This window comes from Psilocybe cubensis, chromosome 3 (assembly GCF_017499595.1).
Source record: "Psilocybe cubensis strain MGC-MH-2018 chromosome 3, whole genome shotgun sequence".
Taxonomy (NCBI): Eukaryota; Fungi; Basidiomycota; class Agaricomycetes; order Agaricales; family Agrocybaceae; genus Psilocybe; species Psilocybe cubensis.
Genome location: NC_063001.1, coordinates 3,126,243 through 3,145,409, shown reverse-complemented (window position 1 = coordinate 3,145,409; position 19,167 = coordinate 3,126,243). Strand labels below are relative to the sequence as shown.

General features: G+C 48.5%; 4 protein-coding genes across 4 annotated transcripts; 2 read left to right on the top strand and 2 right to left on the bottom strand.

Moving 5' to 3' along the window:
- Positions 1–1,924: 1,924 nt before the first annotated feature.
- On the top strand, positions 1,925–5,584 carry JR316_0003862 (Transforming growth factor beta-1-induced transcript 1 protein; the record flags this gene model as incomplete). Its single annotated transcript, XM_047889632.1, has 4 exons — positions 1,925–3,248; positions 3,357–4,894; positions 4,969–5,073; positions 5,141–5,584. 4 exons carry the CDS (start codon positions 1,925–1,927, stop codon positions 5,582–5,584), a joined length of 3,411 nt encoding a protein of 1,136 aa, XP_047752006.1.
- Positions 5,585–6,752: 1,168 nt separating this feature from the next.
- JR316_0003861 (uncharacterized protein) lies at positions 6,753–8,807 on the bottom strand (the record flags this gene model as incomplete). The annotated part of the gene is made up of 3 exons (XM_047889631.1): positions 6,753–8,549; positions 8,602–8,676; positions 8,739–8,807. 3 exons carry the CDS (start codon positions 8,805–8,807, stop codon positions 6,753–6,755), a joined length of 1,941 nt encoding a protein of 646 aa, XP_047752005.1.
- A 1,644-nt stretch (positions 8,808–10,451) lies between these two features.
- JR316_0003860 (putative guanine deaminase) lies at positions 10,452–12,186 on the bottom strand (the record flags this gene model as incomplete). The annotated part of the gene is made up of 6 exons (XM_047889630.1): positions 10,452–10,913; positions 10,969–11,466; positions 11,519–11,614; positions 11,667–11,793; positions 11,855–11,883; positions 11,938–12,186. The coding sequence occupies 6 exons, from the start codon at positions 12,184–12,186 to the stop codon at positions 10,452–10,454; spliced, it is 1,461 nt and encodes a 486-aa protein (XP_047752004.1).
- Positions 12,187–17,362: 5,176 nt separating this feature from the next.
- JR316_0003859 (uncharacterized protein) lies at positions 17,363–18,186 on the top strand (the record flags this gene model as incomplete). Its single annotated transcript, XM_047889629.1, has 2 exons — positions 17,363–17,707; positions 17,827–18,186. 2 exons carry the CDS (start codon positions 17,363–17,365, stop codon positions 18,184–18,186), a joined length of 705 nt encoding a protein of 234 aa, XP_047752003.1.
- Positions 18,187–19,167: the final 981 nt, after the last annotated feature.

The following is a 19,167-nucleotide window of genomic DNA, read 5'->3' as shown; positions in this document are numbered from 1 at the left end:
CACAGCACCTTAGGTACCATACGAGGAATCCCCTTTATGAAGTCCATAATGGGGCTGCATGAGTATTGGCACAGCTGATGATAATAAAGAGGATACGATTGTTGTTTGCAAGCGAACTTGATCGAGCTCCATTTGCTGCTTCGATGATATAGAAGGACAAGATCACTCCGGCATAATATGAAAACACATTTCCTTCTGTGCTTGGGGATTGGACGAGATTGGATTGTTGCAAGACATACAGTTAAGAGCCTATGTGGAATGACAGCCAGAAATCCAGAAAAGAAAAGCCGGGCTCAGTTGTCAAACGTAAAAGGTGGATGTTCTGGTTTCAAAAGCGATGCCTGTATACGCATAGTAGCGCATTAGATGAACACGCCCGCAGTCGATAATCATGTCGTGGACAGCAAACAGAAAGCTTGTATTCCGGGACATGGACCCCAGTTACGTCGGACCTAGCTAACCGTACCCCGTCGGATGTAACTGTAAACCCTCATTGTGATTCATGACGACTGGTGATTTGTGGGGCAGATCTAAGAAAATACGCCACGCCCCCAATAATCACGATATATTTTTTAGAGCAGAGCACCGCTGCTGGCCATTCAAACCGTGCATGTCGTGAACCGCCTCGTGTATGCCTAAGTAAGCCACACAGGCGACGTGCTAAGGGTCGAGTGACCGATAACTATATCGCCCTTTCCGAGTCTACCCAGCTGTCGATGCTTCTGTGATATCTCTCTCTTCTGGAACGCTCTTGTTCCGGATTCTATGACTAGCAGTTCATTTTCTGACCTCTGACCACTCGCTGACGAGAGTCTCGTTCATCGATAAATTATATCCCATTCGAGATAAACACCCCAGCGCTGCACAGCACGACACTGCTTTCAAGAGGAAAGGTATGTCGGAGGTAGAGGGTTTGCGATAAGACATTGACGGCTCGTGTATATCCATCAACGTGCAAGCCAGACGCGAGCTCAACTCGAGCTTCGTCCCCAATATGCGCGGTGGGTATTTAATTCAACCGTCAGAAGGGCATTTCGTCGATATATGCAGTCGTGTCTTCACCCGTGGTACATGCGGATATTGTGCGAAAGGGAAGGGAGCTGCCACACTGATTTTCTCGATGCGTTGTTAAGATGTCGGAAAACAAGGAGGGTAATTCGGTCGCTCATCGCGAGCTGTCCATGAAGATGGAGTAGTGAGAGATCAACGACTCTCGAGATCCACGCTAGCAGGCTGTCTCTATCTATTTCCAGCCTACTGTAGGAAAATCGGGATTATTTTAGATGCCTGTTTATAACAAAAGAATAGGCGTAGTTTGATGTCGAGAGCTGAGGAAAGGATCATATGGTGAGAACGGGTGCACTTTTTCAGGGATCTTGTGCATGACTGACTGGAAGGGTGCACGAGGACGCGCGAAAGAAAAGTGGTTTATGTTTTGCAGGACTTTATGCATCGAAGCACAGGCCGTGGGATCGCTTGACCAGAGATAGCGCCTATCCTCGATACGGGAGCTGTAGTCGGATTTTATGCGAGGCAGAGAAATATTTTGGACCTACAAGACGGAAAGTCTTGGTTGCCTTGGTTAAGAGGACAACGGAGAAGCTTCTATGATGACAGTATGGGTGGAAGGCTTGGGAATGGAGATGCCGGGGATGCTGTATGAAGTCTGACAAGTCAGAAACGGGACCGACGTTGAGCTAAGAGCCTAGTTGTAATTCATGAAATAGAAGATTAGAGTTACGAGATGGATGAAATCATCAGAGTCAAAGCGGCCTAGTTACGTCAAGGGAAAGTACTCAAGGCAGACAGACATAGGAGGACATTTGTGCTTGTGTGATAGCAGAGCAACGAGTGGTTCACATGTTGCTCGGCTATTATATGCAAAATAAATGTTAGCTTACTACGCCCATGTCCATGTCCCACAATGATAGCCTCCCTCCTCTCGCCCTCTAGCAGCAGCCCAACCAGCCAGCAGCCAGCTAGGATATCCCAGCTCCTCCCCACCGTCAAGTGTTCTACATGCCACAAGCCTGTTCCCCTCGATGAGCTCGGCGACCACACCTGCACAGCGCCCCCGCCAGTTCCATCTCTTCCAAAACCCGCCATCACTCCAGAGGCTGCCACCGCTCTTCTTCCAGACAGGCTCCAAAGTCGTGTCGCCGCTGGTCCAGCTAGCGGCCCAGCCAGCTCGCCACGAGCACCACCGCAAGTACAGGCGCCTGCTCAGGTCCCAAGTTCTAGCTCAGCCTCGAGGTTGAGAATCAATGTTAATGCTCGAGGTCCACCCTCGCCAACTCAGCCCTCCTTTCAACCTAGATCAAGCCCCCTTGCTCGCGCAGATTCGTCGACGTCAAACAGGAGCGATGCGCGATCCCCGCAGCCGCGTGAGCCGCCGTATCCCTCCCCCAGCAGCAGCAATTCACACTCGTACTCGAATTCGTATGCTGCATCCTCTTCGTCTGCTGCGTCACCTTTACGTACGCAGCCTCCGCCGGGGTCAGCGACTATCCCAAACCGCATGCGCACGCCGTCAAATGCAGGATCTATTTCAAAGCAGTCGTCGCCATTGACCGCGCGCCCCGGTAACTCCTTCCTTGATTCGCCATCTACGACCCCCGTCCAAGGCGGACGCCCCGTTTCTCCCAATTCTAATATCAGCGCCACCCCGCGCGGTCCGCCCAGTGCAACTATCCCCTTCCCGACCTCAAACTCATTCCCCAGTCGCACAGGCTCCGCACCACCTCTAAATATTAACAACACCGGTCCCGGACCCTACCCTAATGGAAACTACCGTCCGGGTCCACAAATTTCTGGGCCTGTGGGACCACCCATTGCTCGCCCGTCTCCTCCATCTCATTCCATTTCCGAGCCCAATTTTAACAATCCCAATAACAACAACCTCAAACCGACTGCGGAAGGCAGCGGTATAAACAGAAATAACACGTTGTATCGACAAAACTTTGTGCCCCCGGCAGAGCGAGGCATCGATACAAAATCAGGCGGCGAAGCGGGGATGGCTGGGGTGGGCAGGCGCGGGTTTGCGGCGGCGGCGAGGGCGGCGATGTTTGTAAGTCCGCATAATCCTGGTGGGATGCAGGGAGCTGGTCCTGGGATGATGATGGGACCGCAGCCGATGCAAGGACGTGGAATGCCGCCGCCAGGACCACCACCAGGACCAGGAGGGTATCGACCGATGCCACCGCCTGGTATGGCGCCTAGATTGCTGGATATAGATTCAATACCACGGTGTAAGCAATTTTTTTGAAATTAACGCGTCGAGGTTTTTACTGATCATCACATTTAATTTTATTAATTGCTATTCCATGTCTTGTGCTTTAAATGACACCTCAATGCAGCTTCGAACGCAACGCCGCCTCTTTCAGCAGGCTCGGGTTACTCGTCTCACTCGCCTGGCCCACCCATGTCACCCGTCAGCGTAGGCGGCGGTGGCGGCATGCCATTCCCCACCAACAACATCAACAAATCCGCGCCCAACCCCAACCAGCCGCCAATGTCTCCTCTGCCTCCACCCCCGACAAGCGCGAATGGAAACACAAACCTCACACGAACGGCTACGGCCTCCTCCGCCTCGAGCTACACAGGCACCTCTGTCCTCTCACGATCGCAGAGCGGCGCGTCGGGAATGTCATTTACCAAACCGCTCACGCTGACGAAGAACAAAATTAAAGAGAACGAGCTTCCCCCGATCTCGCCAATCGACTCAGAGTCGGAGTACGGTGGACTCGCGTACGCAGATTCTACGGACGACGAGGGCGCAGATGAAGAGCACGAGGGCAGGAAACGCATGCTGTCGATGTCAAGCGCGCACAGCGCAGGCAGCGGAAGTGTCGCGCGGAACCGGTTCAGAGAGAGCTCGCCGCCGCCAATAACCACACAGCCGCTCCCGCCATTGCCAGCCGCAGGGATGGCGGAGATGCTGCGCAAGATGTCGACGAGCAGCAGCGCGAGCAAGTCGTCCGCTATGCAGTTTGGCTCGGTGCGCACGCGGAGTCGTAGTAGATCGCAGGACCGCGGCGCGTTGGGCGCGTCCGGCTCGTCTCTGAATAGCCGTCAGCCGCGTCCGACACACTCGCGCGACACGTCTGCGTCGTCTTCTTACTCGTCCGTGGATGGCGAGGGTGGAGAGAATGGGCTGAAGCAGCGTGTGCGCGAACGCACGGGATCGACGGCGTCTGCGGCGATCGCCCAGGCGCTGGGTCTCTCGCAGACCCCGCCGAGCGAGTATGCGCGTATGGGTGGGCCGGGTGTCGTTGCGACGGAGAGGAGCAGGAGTTTGAAGCGGGATGGTATCTTGGGTGGGAGCATCCGGCGCGCGGCGGGTGGTGTGGAAGACAGTGGAAATGGCAGTGTCAAGGGAGAGAGGACAGAGAGGGAACGCAAGCGCGATGGATCGATTACGAGCAATGCGGATTTGCAGGCGCAGAGGGAGAGGGAACGGTTAGGGTCGTTGGAGAGCAAGGACGAGGAGGACAGGCGTGGGCGAATGCGGAACATTAACGTCGATATCCGCGCTGCGAACGCTGCCAGCGAAAATATGAATATGAATACAGGCGGGGCGAAGACGCAGCGGAGTAATACTGTGCAAGGGTTGCAGTCGCCTGACGGCTCGCAGAAGCCGATCAAGCTACCCACGCGCTCGATGACGAGCCCACAACTTGACCGTGATAAATTGTTGGGCGGTAGCGGTGGTGCTTCTGGTGGAGGTTCACGCGCGGGTTCGGATGCTAGTGCTGTTACTGGTACCAGGAAAACGACGAGGCGACCAAAGACGTGTTTGAAGTGTGCGAAGACGATTGACAATGGACGGTGGATTGCGGTGGATAGTGGGGGTGTGTTGTGTGAGAGCTGTTGGAAAAATATGTATTTGCCCAAGGTATGTTTTTTAAATTTTTCTTTCATTCTTTTTGTCAGACATTGTTGCGTTCCTTTGCTAATACTTTTTAATAGTGCCGACGGTGTAATTTGCCTATTGAGAGACAGGCGGTATCATCTTCGGATGGGCAGCTAAAGGGCAAATACCACAAAGAGTGCTTTAACTGCCATGTTTGCCACGTTCGTACTCTTTCCTCTCTACTCTTTTAATTATCAAAATCAACTTACCTATTCTTAAATTCCACAGAAACCCTTCCCAAACCAAACCTTTTACGTGTACGATGGCCAGCCGCTCTGTGCCTACCATTATCACGAGGCGAACGATTCGCTCTGTGCCGCGGCGCGCTGTGGGCAGCCCATCGAGGGCCCTTGTGCCGTATCACACACAGGTGATCGGTACCACCCCGAACATATGACCTGCGAGCACCCAGGGCGCGAGCCATGCAGGGTGCGGTTGGAGGAGTACTGGGAGGTTGACGGGCGCATGTTGTGCGAGCGGCATGCTGCTCAGGCAGGACGGAGTGGCGGGGCGAGTGGAAGTGGGAGCGATGGTGAGGATGGTAGGCGAGATGAGGATGAGGAATGGGAGAGAAGAAGAGAGCTGAGGTCTAAGAAACGGGTGACGAGGTTCATCGATTTGGCGGGCGCGGATGGGTTGGGCGCTGATGCGGGTGACAGCGGGTTGAGGTGATGCGATATAACTTATATGTTTCCTCTCATTTCGTTCCCTTTTTCTCTGTTTCTTTTTTTTTTTTTTTGCTTCCTGGCTCTTCTGTTCTTGCGGGACACTTCTTCATTTCATTTGGTTTTCATCTGGCGGATTCTTCTTTCTTAAATTGATCACCCACAAACTACCCCTCCTTCGTTCTTGATTTAACAGTTACGACCCAACGGAATCATCCGTTTCTTCTCTCCAGTACTCCATCGCGGCTTTTTGGACTAGACTATATTAAACCGCGCTCTGCTGGCCGTCGCGTAGGCCTGTGCTGCTCCAGGCCTGCGGGCTTGCTCTATACCTCCGGTTTCGGGAACCCCTTCTTCCTATATTTACTACCCATTACTACTCAGATACCAGAACACACGACGCACACGCACAAGTACAGGCACAAGCACAAGCACATCGCTAAAGAGAGACTGACCATCGTTCCTTTCTCCTCCCTTTCATTCCTTCATTCTTCAGTTATATTTCTGCTGTCCCCTCTTTTCTTTTGGTTTCTTGAACTGAATCTTACTTGGATTGGCTTAACAGTGCCCCCTTTTTTTGCGCCTAATTTTTGTAACATTACAATTATCTTACTACTGGAATTGGATTGGATTGGATTTTGTGGATGGGTTTTTCTTGTTTTCATCTCCGCGTGCAGTCTTTGAGTTTCATGCTTCAAACTGTTCAAAATTTCACGCAGGCAGAAGATGTTTTTCGTAAGAATGTACTGCCAGACTGCCATGCATCTCTCGTCTCACTTGATGTTCGTCACGGACATAATTGTGGTGAACATTCGGCAACAAGACGAAGCCTTTCGACGTAAGGCCCTTGTAAAAAGATAGCAAGTCAAAGCTCATGGACGTTCGGGCATTCAGTGGCTTTGGTGTATTAAACGAATTTATTAGATGTATAGAAACAGGACGAAAAGACAATAGTGTATAATGGATGAATAGTAACGTGTAGATAGTATGTACAAAAAGAAATACGGACGAAAAGAAAATCAGGACGCGATGCCAAAACCGATAAACCAAGAGATTAGAATGAGAATAGTATGCTAATGAAAAATTAAACAAGAAAGCAGATTAAAGAAAAGTGTACCCCGTCGGAAAGTCTAGAAAAATGTTAAAAAGCAGTCGGTCGGTTAATGTTTCGGGATTTACTGCTCGGGGGGCGTAAACTGTTGAAGCCAATTCCCTACCTCAGCAAGGTCGCCGCCGATGGACCCAGATGCGAATTGACTTACATCGGTAGCCGACAACGCTTCCAATCCGCTAAACTGGTCCCAGTCGAAGGAAGAATCAATGTTTACCCCACCATGCATTTCAGCTCCTTGGGTCTGCTGATATGTCCCTGCTGGAATGTCGCCTTCTTGGGTCTCGGAATTTTGCACCAGAGATTTATGTGCGAAAGCTGGGTTTGCTGAATCTTGGGCATATGCAGAGTGATCCAAGATATTCGGTGTTCCTGCCGAACCAGAGTTGATTTGTGTTCCCGACTGAGAGGTGCTATTAGACACAAGAGGGGGGGTGGGAATTAACGCCGCAGTGTCTAGTGCAGGTATTTGTATTGCCAGGTTTTGGTAAGAGCCGACGTTTCTATAGGTATCATTGATAGTAGGGTCTTGAGCACCTATGGCGCTCGAGGCCGTTTGCACCGCCACCTGGGAGAAGCTGCCAGAGGCGGTATCAAGTAGTACAACATGACTTCCAAAGGATGTATTATCCGCAGACTCGGTGTATTGCGAATAGGAATTTGAATGTTGGCTCTCTGCTACAGCGGAGTCGGTCCCTGTCGAGGTCTCGTAAGCTTGTGCAACATTAGGGATATAACTCTGTGCCACAACATTTTGTCCAACATGATGCACAGTCGAGGTTTGCCCATAACGACCTTCAGGCATAAGGGCAGGACCGGCTTCCGCTGTAGTTTGCAAGGGATTGCTATTACCTTGCAAATTGAAGGAATTTGGTACCGCCGTCTCTGGTGTGTGAACCGATCTTGCAAGAAATCCGCCTGGCGCGTTGGTAAGGAAATTCGGCTCAGAATTCTGTCGTACGAGCTGGTTCAAACTGCTAGTGGCAGTCGATCGCGCTCTGGGTGACGAATGAATACCCATTCCCGTTTCATCGTAACGATCTGGAAACTGTGGTTGGGAAGATTTCGATAAAGACATGCTGCTCTGGGTACGTGAACGTGCGGTTTGAGAATTGGTAGGGAGATGGTGTTGCCTCGGGATTTGAGGAGGAGGCATCAGAGTATGGTCTGTGTTACCCCTGATGTTACGCAGTCGAGGGTTGTAAGAGGGGACGGGGATCGTTGGCCCTTGCTGTTGTGGATGAGTTGGTGTCGTCCTGGGCTTCTTGCTCGGTGGGACGACGGATCCGTTTGCTGAGCCTTGAACCTTGTGAGATTTATTGGCGCCAATTTGTGAAGGACTTTGGTGTACAACAGGGGATTTGAAAGTGCCAATCCGCCCCATTGGAGTCCGTATGGAGGTGAGAAATCCGGAAGCAAGTTTTATGTGTTTTTCGATTTGAAGATCACGGTTGATGGTAAGACATTCGTTTACTGCCAATGTGTTTTCTGACAATGCGTGAGTGAGCCCGGGGGGGTAGGATTCTGGGTATAAGATATAGAGTTCTCCGTTGGGATACTGCTGGAAGACAGAGTGATCAACACCCTTCTTGTGAAGAAAATTGTACAGGGGTTTGTCCACTTTAAGGTTTCTGAACCTGTGCCCGTCGATGAACGTCTTGCAACATTCAAGCTGTTTCTGGTCAAGTGCGATTCGAAAATTTTTGTCGCTATCGCAGACAATGATGCCGGGACTCATACCACCCATGACGGTAAACAACAGGGTGCTAGAGGAGCTACTAAGCACAATGAGCCCAGATTCTATCGCCCATTGCATGCTGCGTGGTGCAGATGACAAAAACAGTGGTTCCACGTCTTGAGCCTGAAAAATGATATGTTTTCTGCTGCTGTAGAAAAATAGGGAAGGGACTGACATTGACTGTACGCGACACCATCTGTATCAATACGGATCTTTGGACAAATTGATCAAAGTCGTCCGCTAACGTTTGCTGCGTTCGAATATGGGTTAGAAATATAATCAAGAAAGAAAAAGGAAAGACTCAAAACTCACAAATCCTGGATCATCCTGTGCTTTGCGCTTTCCGAGCTTCTTGGAGCTAGTCTGTGCTGGGTTCGACATTCGGAAACAAGTTTGGAGAGTTGATAAAGGTTCGAAGCAAAGTATCTTGGTTTCGTGTTGAGACAAGATGGAAAAGAACTGAATAACAACGTCAGTTTTTCGAGGCTTTTAAAAAGGCGGCTGTGTCAAAGCGCGCACATCCTTGTTTAGACTGCGATGCCTTTCTTTGGCTCTACTATATCTCTAAAAAGCAAAACTTGGCGGGCCTTCTAGAACCAAACAATGACCCAGAGAGATGAACAATTGGCCTGGCGGGGCCACTTCACGCTTTGTACGACCAGGGGCTGTAAGTTATGGGCAATCCAACCGATTTAACGGCATTCTGAATATCTCTTCTTCGTACGTCCCTGGGTGCACAGTGTGTTCTCGTAGGCCAAATCGATTTGGGATTTTGCAGGTTGTTTAGGCAATAACATATTGTTACTGCGGGGCACGAACAGATAAAGACTCCGTGTATTGTACGGGGTACGAAATGAGCTGGTAGATTGTGTCTATGATCTCTGAGGGCCGTAGCGTAGAGAGGACAAAGCGCGGCCACATACTAGAACCAAGACAAGAGCATTGCATTCTAGGCAAATTGGTAAGCCAGACCTGCTTAGAGAGATGCCGCCAGTGGACCAAGAAGAAAAACTTGGGTAGATTCTGTTAGCTCAACAGTCTATTTTCATGACAGCAAAATTCAGATATTTAGAACTGTTGTTAAAATTAGTCTTCTCAGTAGGGTTTACTCCAGCATTCTGAGATGATAAAATACTCACATTCTTCCTTGACGAGGAGGCACTCAAGCGATAGTAACCATGAAAGTTAACCGTCCTTCACATTGTAATTTTTGTTTCCCAGGTTCCGTCTACCTTTCAAAGACGAACGAAAAATAGCTGCCGCTTAGGTATTGAAATTTTTAAGCTAAACTGAATCATGCTGGAAAAGAGTCTTTGATGTCTACTCGATGCGTTGGGAAGTCAACCTGCAACAGATTTTATCAACACATATCGTAATCAAGTAATCAATCCCTTCGAACACTGACTCTAGGTTTTCATTCTGGATGATGCACGGTGTTGGTAGTGTGGGAAAACTATACAATGGAAAGGACTCATGTATTTCCAAAGCCATGTTATATCGAATTTTAGTAGAGAACGAGCAGGCGTAAAGAGGTTGACAGGCGGTCACGGTGCCAATTCTGTTTCGAGGTCGCATTCCTATCGCGCTCTTTATGAGTTAGGTTTTTGTACCACAACACAAGTATACGGGTCATATTTCACCCAAGAAGAGGATGGGACACTTGAAGTTGAACGTAAGAGTTTATGTAGCTGAACAGAGTGTTTAGGTTTAGGTAGAAGGTCTCTATTGACACCGAAGTTGATCAGTTGAACTTCCAACAGTTGCCACAACTGCCGCCGACCTTCATACCACTTCATACCTGACAGCATTTGGATGTTTGCCGGTCTGTCTCAGAGGCATGTACTTAATGAAATGAAGTCAATTTTGACCGTAACTAGTAGACTTGAGCATATCATATATAATGATACTTAGTCGTAAGTCATAATTAAATATTAGCATAGGTGAGGTATAGATGTATCCCCAGGGTTCGGGTCGGTCAGCAACCAGAAAGTCAATCATTCCACTGCGGTTATCTCCGTTCATCGTCTACCTTCGAAACGTCCTTCCGCCGACGAAGGTGCCCTGCACGTACACTCTTTCGATATTTCTATCATCACCACAAAACAAGAATCGTTCGAGCCAACCTTCCAAATGTTTTTTTTTGTCTTCGATTGAAAGATTCGTGAAATTCGTGTCGTCCAAGCCCCAAATGGTGGGGTTGCCAGCTTCGTCGCGGACATTTACTATCAGTGCGTCAAAACTTTTCCCAGTAGCAAAGGACCCGACTTGGTTTTCCAAACCGCAGACAGCCGCTCCGCCTATGGTGGCGAGATAGAATAAAGAGGGAATCGACAATTGTTTGTTGGCATATATAGCAGACATCGAACTTGATTCTGATCCAGAGTTCCCAGTTTGAAGAGAACAGACCTTGGCCGCAACACTCGCGTTTTGTATGGCGTTGAGAATGGATACGTTGAAGCCTCCAGAAACATCGGTTCCTAGACCGACCTAAATTGGGCAGGATCAGCGTATACTTAAAAATGCAAGATAGTCACACTCGTACCTTAATCCCTTTGTCCAAATAGACTCCTACAGGTGCGATGCCACTGCTCAGGTTGAAATTACTTGTGGGACAATGACTTATACCTGCATCCTTGGACTTGATAAGATCAATTTCGTCCTCTGTCAAGTGTACCGCGTGCGCCAAAATAGTATTCTGACGCAGCAAACCAAACATGTCGTACACACCAGCGTAACTGGAGGCAGAGGGGAATAGCTCACGGGTAAATGATATTTCCGACTTGTTTTCCGATATATGTGTTTGAATCCTTAACTTAGGGTCGGATGAAGCCAGGTTTCCTAGTGATGATAGCAAATCGTCTGTACACGAAATGGCAAATCGAGGTGTAAGAATTGGTTGCACTAGTGGTTCTTGAGAAGAGTTATCCTGCTGAGGCGACAAGGAACGGATGTATGATATTAATGTTTGTGTGTCTGCCACCGAATCTTCGAATGAAGGTTCAATATAGTGGCCAGGACAATGTCGGTTCATGTTGCATTTCTGTCACTCACAATGTCAATGGAGACAGTAAATCCAAGAGAAAGACACATACACCAACAAAGGCTCGCTGGCCGAAAGCATACACAATATCCGCCAGAATCTTTGTGGCCTCAAGGTGAAGACTTCCGTAGTAGCAGCATGTTGTAGTCTATCATTTCAACCTGTTAGCTTTGAAAGTGGGCAGTAAATTTGAAACTCACTCCCGAGTCGATAACGCGGCGAACTACAGATGTATATGTTTCTCGAGCGAAATTGACATCCGAAAACTTTGCTTCTGTAGGGAATGTAACATTCTCAAGCCAGTCTAGGAGTTCGTATTGACCACCTCTGAGAGGAAAATAGATTAGACTTTGTCCGGGCCATGGCTCGATAAAGATTGAGTGCTTACGTGCCCATGTTAGGCACCTGCGGCGCATGCTGTTGAAGTTATGGTTCAAAGTTGCACCTCCTTAATCGAAGAGAAAAACTCACTGTATGTGTATCAATAAAGCCAGGTATAATGAACTCACCCTCCCTTAAAGCTATAACCTCAGATTCTATGCATCCTTTTGAAGCGAGGACATCCTGGAGGGTGTGTGGTTCTACATCATCGACAATCCAGTCTATGTTGCCTATGGCATCAACTGCGAGAAGACACTGAGGAGATACAGAAAAGGATTGAAGGGATTTGGGGTTGATGACAGCGCCATAGAAGATACACGACTTCTTTATCGACTCCATTTCTTTTAAGCACCGGGAGCAGAGTTAGAACGGATGGAAGCGGGTATAAGTAGGGACATCAGGAATAGGGGACGGTTATCGACATGCCATTACATCGTGGTGGTCGGCGGAAGGAGCATGCTGTCATTCGAGCCAAGTAGAGTCCAGATAAGATAAGATACGGCGATAACTTAGTACCTAATCGGGTCAGTCATCCCATGTTCGCGTCTCTGTCACCCTTGGTCTGTCCTTCACCACAACTACCGTATCATATTTTGCTCAGGCCTTCTCCCACTTCATTGAACTACGACTTCTCAATTTCCCAGTATCGCGCCACTTACTGCAGAGCATGACATCTGCCCACTAGGAAATGCACGATTGTAGGTTATACGTCGGTAAGCTTAGCTGTAGGTTTTGAAGCTCCTGACAGCTAGCTTACCTACTCAGCATGTACAGACTTTTCATGGCCTAGACTTACAGTCTGCCTTCAGTAACTCTTCGAATAGTAAATTTGCAGAGTGACCTTGATATACCAAGGCCGATCAATCTTTTTCTCAGGAACGCCTGGTGCACAATGGACCTCTGCTCTTCGGAAGCCTGTGTTTTGGAGTAGGGTATCCCAGGGAAAGCAGAAATGGTGATTTAATATGATCCTAAATTTCTTCAAATACTTTGTAACCGCCCGGGGATGAATGCACCGCAAAATGCTGCTGTCAATGTCGTACCATCAGCAATAGTAAGCCAAATCCAGTTCCTGGCATACGGACCTATCTAAAAGCCTTTTATATTCTCTCGGCTTGTTTTTCAATCGTTACCCTCGTCGTACAGGCAACACCACTCCGGTCTGTTTGGACCTATCATTGGTTCTATAAGAAACCCTTTCGATATCACGCCCAGTCGGCGTGTTGATCTTCCGCGGTGAGCCCTGCTATCCATATGTCTGGAAGGTCCAATGATAGTAATATTCGCATTAGTTGCATACGATGAAGACCGCGATAAGCACACCTTCAAATCACTCTTCGGAATATTAATCTATGTATGTCATCGGATATCTTACAATACACCTGAACCTGAATTATAGCCGCCGCCAGGGAAAGTATACCTACCCAAAACGCTCATTAGTTACTTTTGTAGCCTTTGTGCATATCCATTGACCGTATCCTTTGGATGGGTATAGACTATCTGCAAGGGCTTGTATTGGGAAATGCTTTGTGGATTTTGAGTTGTATCGATCTATAAAGAGCGTTGCCACTAGGCAATGGCACGGCACAAGGCTACTACTCCCTTCGCACCTTATAGGCAACCATGGTGTGATTTATCTTAGGTACATTTCTATCTAATCACTGGTAATTTATATGTTAACGCAGTTATGTTCGTTTGCGTAAATTCAATTACAGCCTTATGCTACTGCATTGACGCCTTTCCAATTACTCGCAAGGTTGCCCGTTAACCCATATCTACCCAGGACTCTCACGAAGTTTTTTTACTTTCCTGGCACCACAAGTATCATTTCGATCATCAACTTTTCTCAGTCCTTGGGGCCCATATTGATTAAAACACTGCCGGACAGCGCAGATAGCGGCATCCACGGTTTATTCGAAAGCCCTTCTTTCTACATCAGACACCGTTATTGACAAGGGACTGCTTGCGTTGCCCTCGCACTATGGTCGCAGCATTATGGGATCACATCACTTTATGAAGTCAGTCAAATTATTGACTGTTGGTGGCTGAACCTAAGCCTCGGAATTTATCAACCTTTTTATAAAGCACTCTATCCCACATAGGTTACGCCTCGTCGATCGACATTGAAGCAGGCAAATCGAATAAGTACCCAAAGAAAAAAATTGTGACCCCAACGATTGAGGAGTCAAGGCACATTTACCAACCCATTCGAGAAGGTTATGCGGTTAGGCGCCTTCGCCAATTTAGCCGCCGGTTAGTTCTGGCTTCTAGGACATTATTAATTTCGAAAATCGATTGTGTGGCTTTGGTATAGGTTATTCCCTAATCGCACCAACGAATGTATTCTTCTGCAGGCAGGCAAATTGCAATGCTTCCGTTTTACGGGGTTGTGACGCGTAAATGACTTCCATCATGGATAACGTTTTATCACGGCTACCCATAACTACTACGTTTCTACCTATGCCACTCCTGTGATTGTGGACAGGCCGATCCTCCACCGACTGACTTCTAACCTCTGCACGACGCTGACGCCATGTCGAAGAGGTTATTGTTTAGTTGTTGGCCATAGCGGATTGCGCTAAATCCGTTCACCCGTGGTGTCGTGTGTTATGATATCCTGCGCAGTGCTTTCAGAGATAGGCGCGATTTGAAGCCTATGGATCCCCCGCTCGCGAATACACGTGATTCGGACATTGGGACCCGAATTCTACGCGAGAATGGCGGAGCCTTAGAGTGGGATAAGAATTGACAAGAACATGGAAGAGATGATCAGCAGATGTCTTCCCAAGGCTGTCTCAGCCTGCTCTCGCCCCACAGGACACCGTATTTCAAGATCGGCCCCCCTTAACACTGTTGTTCTGAAGACATGCGAGTTGACGACAATGATGCCTGGAATGATGCGGCTCTTGTACAAGAATGAATGCCCTTTGAAATGGCCATTTACGTCCAATTCGCGCTAGTGTCCTTATGGTATTTCCCGCCCACAGGTCATCGCCCATGCGTTAACCTTTCAACCTCGCTCTCTCCCCTCAATTGAGTCCAAAAATTACCTTTGATGTTCACGTAGCCCTTCGTGTTCGTTGTGTGCTACCGACAGGGAACGTCCCATGTATTTTTGAGACCTCCTAGGCCTTTGCGAATTCGGAATCGTCCAGCATGAATAATTAAAGTGAAATGAAACATTGAAAGTACCGCGTACGTCAAAACCAATGCTGTGTTTTCTACTGCAAATTGCTGCTGTAATATACTTACGGCAATTCCTTTGGTAGGGTTCGAGTAGCGCCTATAGGCCTACTAGCGCCATTAACCAGTCACCCAGTGTCGAAATTCTGGCTTGTCCGCAGTGGAGCATTCAATTTTGTATGTCAATTAAGTTGCGAAGCTTCATTCGCACTTTCACACCCATTCTTGTATTTTTGAGCATCAAGAATCAGTCGGTGATTGTGCAATGGAACCAGCCAATGGATACACCGATTTATAACCTTTGTATGCAAATGTGTAAGCTTTTGTTCATCGTTGCTGGGTGTCGAACGCGACGTACACCGACGCCGCTTAAAGCCATAGACATGAGAAAGTCATGAAGTCGTTTGGTCTACCAGCTTTTTATCGTTTTCCAGAATATTGGTAGTGTAGTCGCGCTTTCTTCATTTTGCCTGGCGTGCCGGTATTATACCGCCCGTCGACCATTGGATTCGGCCTCTTAGTTTTCCTGCAAAGTGATAATAACAAAATAGGGTTGTCCATCACACGTCTTTTCTGTCAGAAGGTCTAGCACGCATGGATGTCATTTTACATGAACCGATGGCCGGTACTAGTAAGATGGAAAGCTGGCCTATTACTCGTTCATGACGCACTCTGATCACTGGTCGCTGGGAGTATGGCAAATAGACCCTTCTCACCGTGACATCGCATGCAACATATGTAGAAGATAATAATATCGCTGCTCATCGTGGTTGCCGTCTGTGTGTGGATAGCTGGTGATTCCAATGGAATGCTTAGTTTTCGCCAGTTAATCGCGTACCTCTTGTCTTCGGCTGTATAAGTAACTTTTGTGTTTTTGTGAGATTGACAGGTTGTGGCTCAGTCTTATCCATTGCGAGGGGTTTATAGTGTCAAAACCCTTGATTGACGCCATATACTGGGAAATGGTAGGGGGGCGGACCCGAACATGGCAATTACTTTAGACCTGTGTGAGTGTTCAACTCAAAATCACAACAGATTCTCTGTCACGGGTGTAGGAATCGGCGCTATTGAGACCACTTTCGCGTGCCTTGTGGGTATCTATCAATCGTGTGCCTTCTAATGATGAAGCTTAGTTATCCTGTTACACGCCTATTCTTGTGCGGACTGGTGCGGACGATAGGAATGGACGCTCCTGGCCGTTATAACCGTTCAAAACGCTATAGAGTAGGTGGCCTAGGCGATCAGACTGATTAATTACTTCACGTTATAATCAAGAACTACACAGATGGAAGGCCGTATGCTGAAATTCTTCCGCAGAGACAAATGATGACGAGAGTATCGTTTGATTGCTGTCACGCGTGGCAAAAGCTTTCCTTTCCGAAAGGTATACAATCCCCTGGTCCCCCAGATTGATACCGCTGGAACTAGAAGCAGTTCTCCGACCGAAAATGTGTGGAAAGCACTGGAAACCCAGCGGAAACCGAGGATGACGAAAATAGGCGGAATTGATGGGACGATGTTGCGCGGCAGGGACGCGCAGGTTCGGTCTTGGGCGACTTTAACGCGCGCGCCGGCTAATTAGTCGCGTCCCGCACATCATTCGACGCGTTTTTACGCGTTTTTACGTGGTCAAATGGCAACGACTGAGTAAATTGTGCGCCAGACGCGTTCATAAAAGACATGAGGAGGTGCCGACGAAGACGTATAAGTGTCTTCTTGTCTTTCGGGCGTCGCCGCTGGTGGGTTACCCTTGATCCGTAGAACTTTTTCCCCTCTGCCTGCTGCCTCATGCCTTTCTGCCTTTCTACGGAAAGTACTTACGGGCGTAAGTTATGGAATAAAATATAAAATAGATATGAAGATGGGCCCGCGCAACACGGTCGCTGAGAGACAGTGATACTGTAATGGGCGGCATCGGATGGTTTGAATGCGATGACGGAAACTATGAGGCGCCAAGAGAGAAGAGGCAGTATCCATGTTTTATTTATTCACGGATCGCGTGGGAGCAGCTAGATTGGGCAGAAGGTTGCACAAAGACTGGCCAGTGGCCGCTGTTGTTGTTCTCGGGCCAAAGAGAGGCTCGCTGGGTTCTGGGGAGGATTTCTGGTCGTCAGACAGGCAGACAAGGAAGATAGAGGATCAAGAACGGCCAATTTTTGTGGGAGTTAGAGGGCCCGAGATCAGAGATTTCGAATTTATCTCTTGCTAGACTTAGCTGGAAATTATATAAACTAACTCGCAATTTTTGGCGCTCTCTGTGTCCTCCCTCCTCCCGTCCTCTCATCCATCTGGCACTGCGTTAGGCGGCTTGCCCTTCTTCCCTAACCACAACATGCCTTCTCTTCGTCGTACTGCCTCTAGTCCCGCCGTCCGCTCTTCTCCCTACTCGTCTGGTCTCCTTGCAGCCAGAGGGAACGGCCACAGGCGCTCTTCGGGCTCAGAGACCTCAGCCAGGCGCGTTCTCGCAGACATAGAGTGGTGGAGAGTAACAGACGGTCAGCGCGAGTCCAGCCCTGACCAGGAGTTGGAGGATCGCAACCGTGGCAATCAGGACATCGTCCCTCTCGACGTGTTCCTCGGCGCAGGTATCCACATCCCCCATGTGGATCCTGGTGTAGACCACCCCTCACCCCTGCCCTTGCCATGGGTCCAGCCCGCTGTGACAGTCTCTGACGAGGTCGGTCTTTCTTTCCCCTCCTCTTCACCTTGAATCTGCCTTCGTGCATGTCTCCGTTTCTTCGGCTCTCCCCTGTTGTACCTTGCATGTACTGACACCTGATTATTCCAATTCATCAGACTTCACCAGCTGTCGTACCTACCGAGCAGTTCGCAGGACTCTCGATTACCCCCCACACGCCGACACGCCGGCATCATTCCCTTGAGTCGTCTTCCTCATCCCTGGAATCGACTCCGGAGGCTGCAGAGACTCCCATCGGGGATCTCTTCATGGGCATGTCCGACTTGGACATGGGTTTCACCGAAGCCAATCTACTCCCACTGCCTCTTGACAAGCGCAATCGCCAGGCCGCTTTGGCCCCCATTTTGATGCGCTCCTTCGCGCTCAACGATTGCCTGTCGCTCAAAGACGACGAGACAAACAAGTACGCAGACTTTGCTGTCTCGCCCCTGTCCTCCGCAATCAGTTTCTTCAACTAAGCGGGTCTTCAACGAAGTCAAGGATGGGATTTCGTCAAAAATTACCCAGGGGTTCGACACCACCCCATGGCTATTTCTCTTAGCTCTGCCATCTCTCCAGATTCTCCATTACCCGGTATCATCTTTTACTTTCAGCGCAACCCACACTGCAAACGGCATCTGCACTTCGACAAGCTTTTCAGCATATATCAACATTCCTCTTCATCTCTCACCATCCATACATCGCAACTGCTCGGGAGTTTCCCAGATACAGGCTCCCAAATCAATATACAGTCACCGAACACTCGCATCGTCCATCAACACTTTATATTCATTTGCAATTATCCATTATTTCATTCTTCAACAATCTTGCTTATTTGTTCATTCTCATCGCATTGTTTCATTACACGACGCCACGCCTCTTAACGACGCCTTTTCAATCAACATCTTTTTTAAAAAAAACAATAGTTCTTGTTCAAAAGGCTATTACTTTTCACGAATCCAACAGCTGTGCCCGATGGACTTCCTCGTTTCCACCTTCCAAGGAACCGGATACCACTTTATCAATTGCAACTGGAAAGGACTTGGCCATCCTGTGGCGGCCTTCTCATTCCGCCGTACCCTCCAGTGGTCATATGGTCCCACCTTGAGATATCTCTGCACTCTCTTCCGCTTGATCCAGTCCATCCAAGGCGCGTTGATGCATTGTACGACATTTTTATTTTCCCCATCACGATAAATTCGCCGTTTATCTATTCCTTATATTTTACGCATCTTCACGTTGTTTTCATATCATTTCATCTACAGCCTTTCATATATTGTTTCATCTAACTTTTGTTCACAACTTATATCGTGGCGTTGGAAGATACAAGGATACGTAGAGACAAATGTCTACACTCACGGATCCTTCTCTTCATGTTATTTGTTCTTTCATTGTTTCCCTTTCCCTTCATCTGTTCTTTTCTTCTCGAACTCCTCAGCATTTGTAACGATTAGATATGC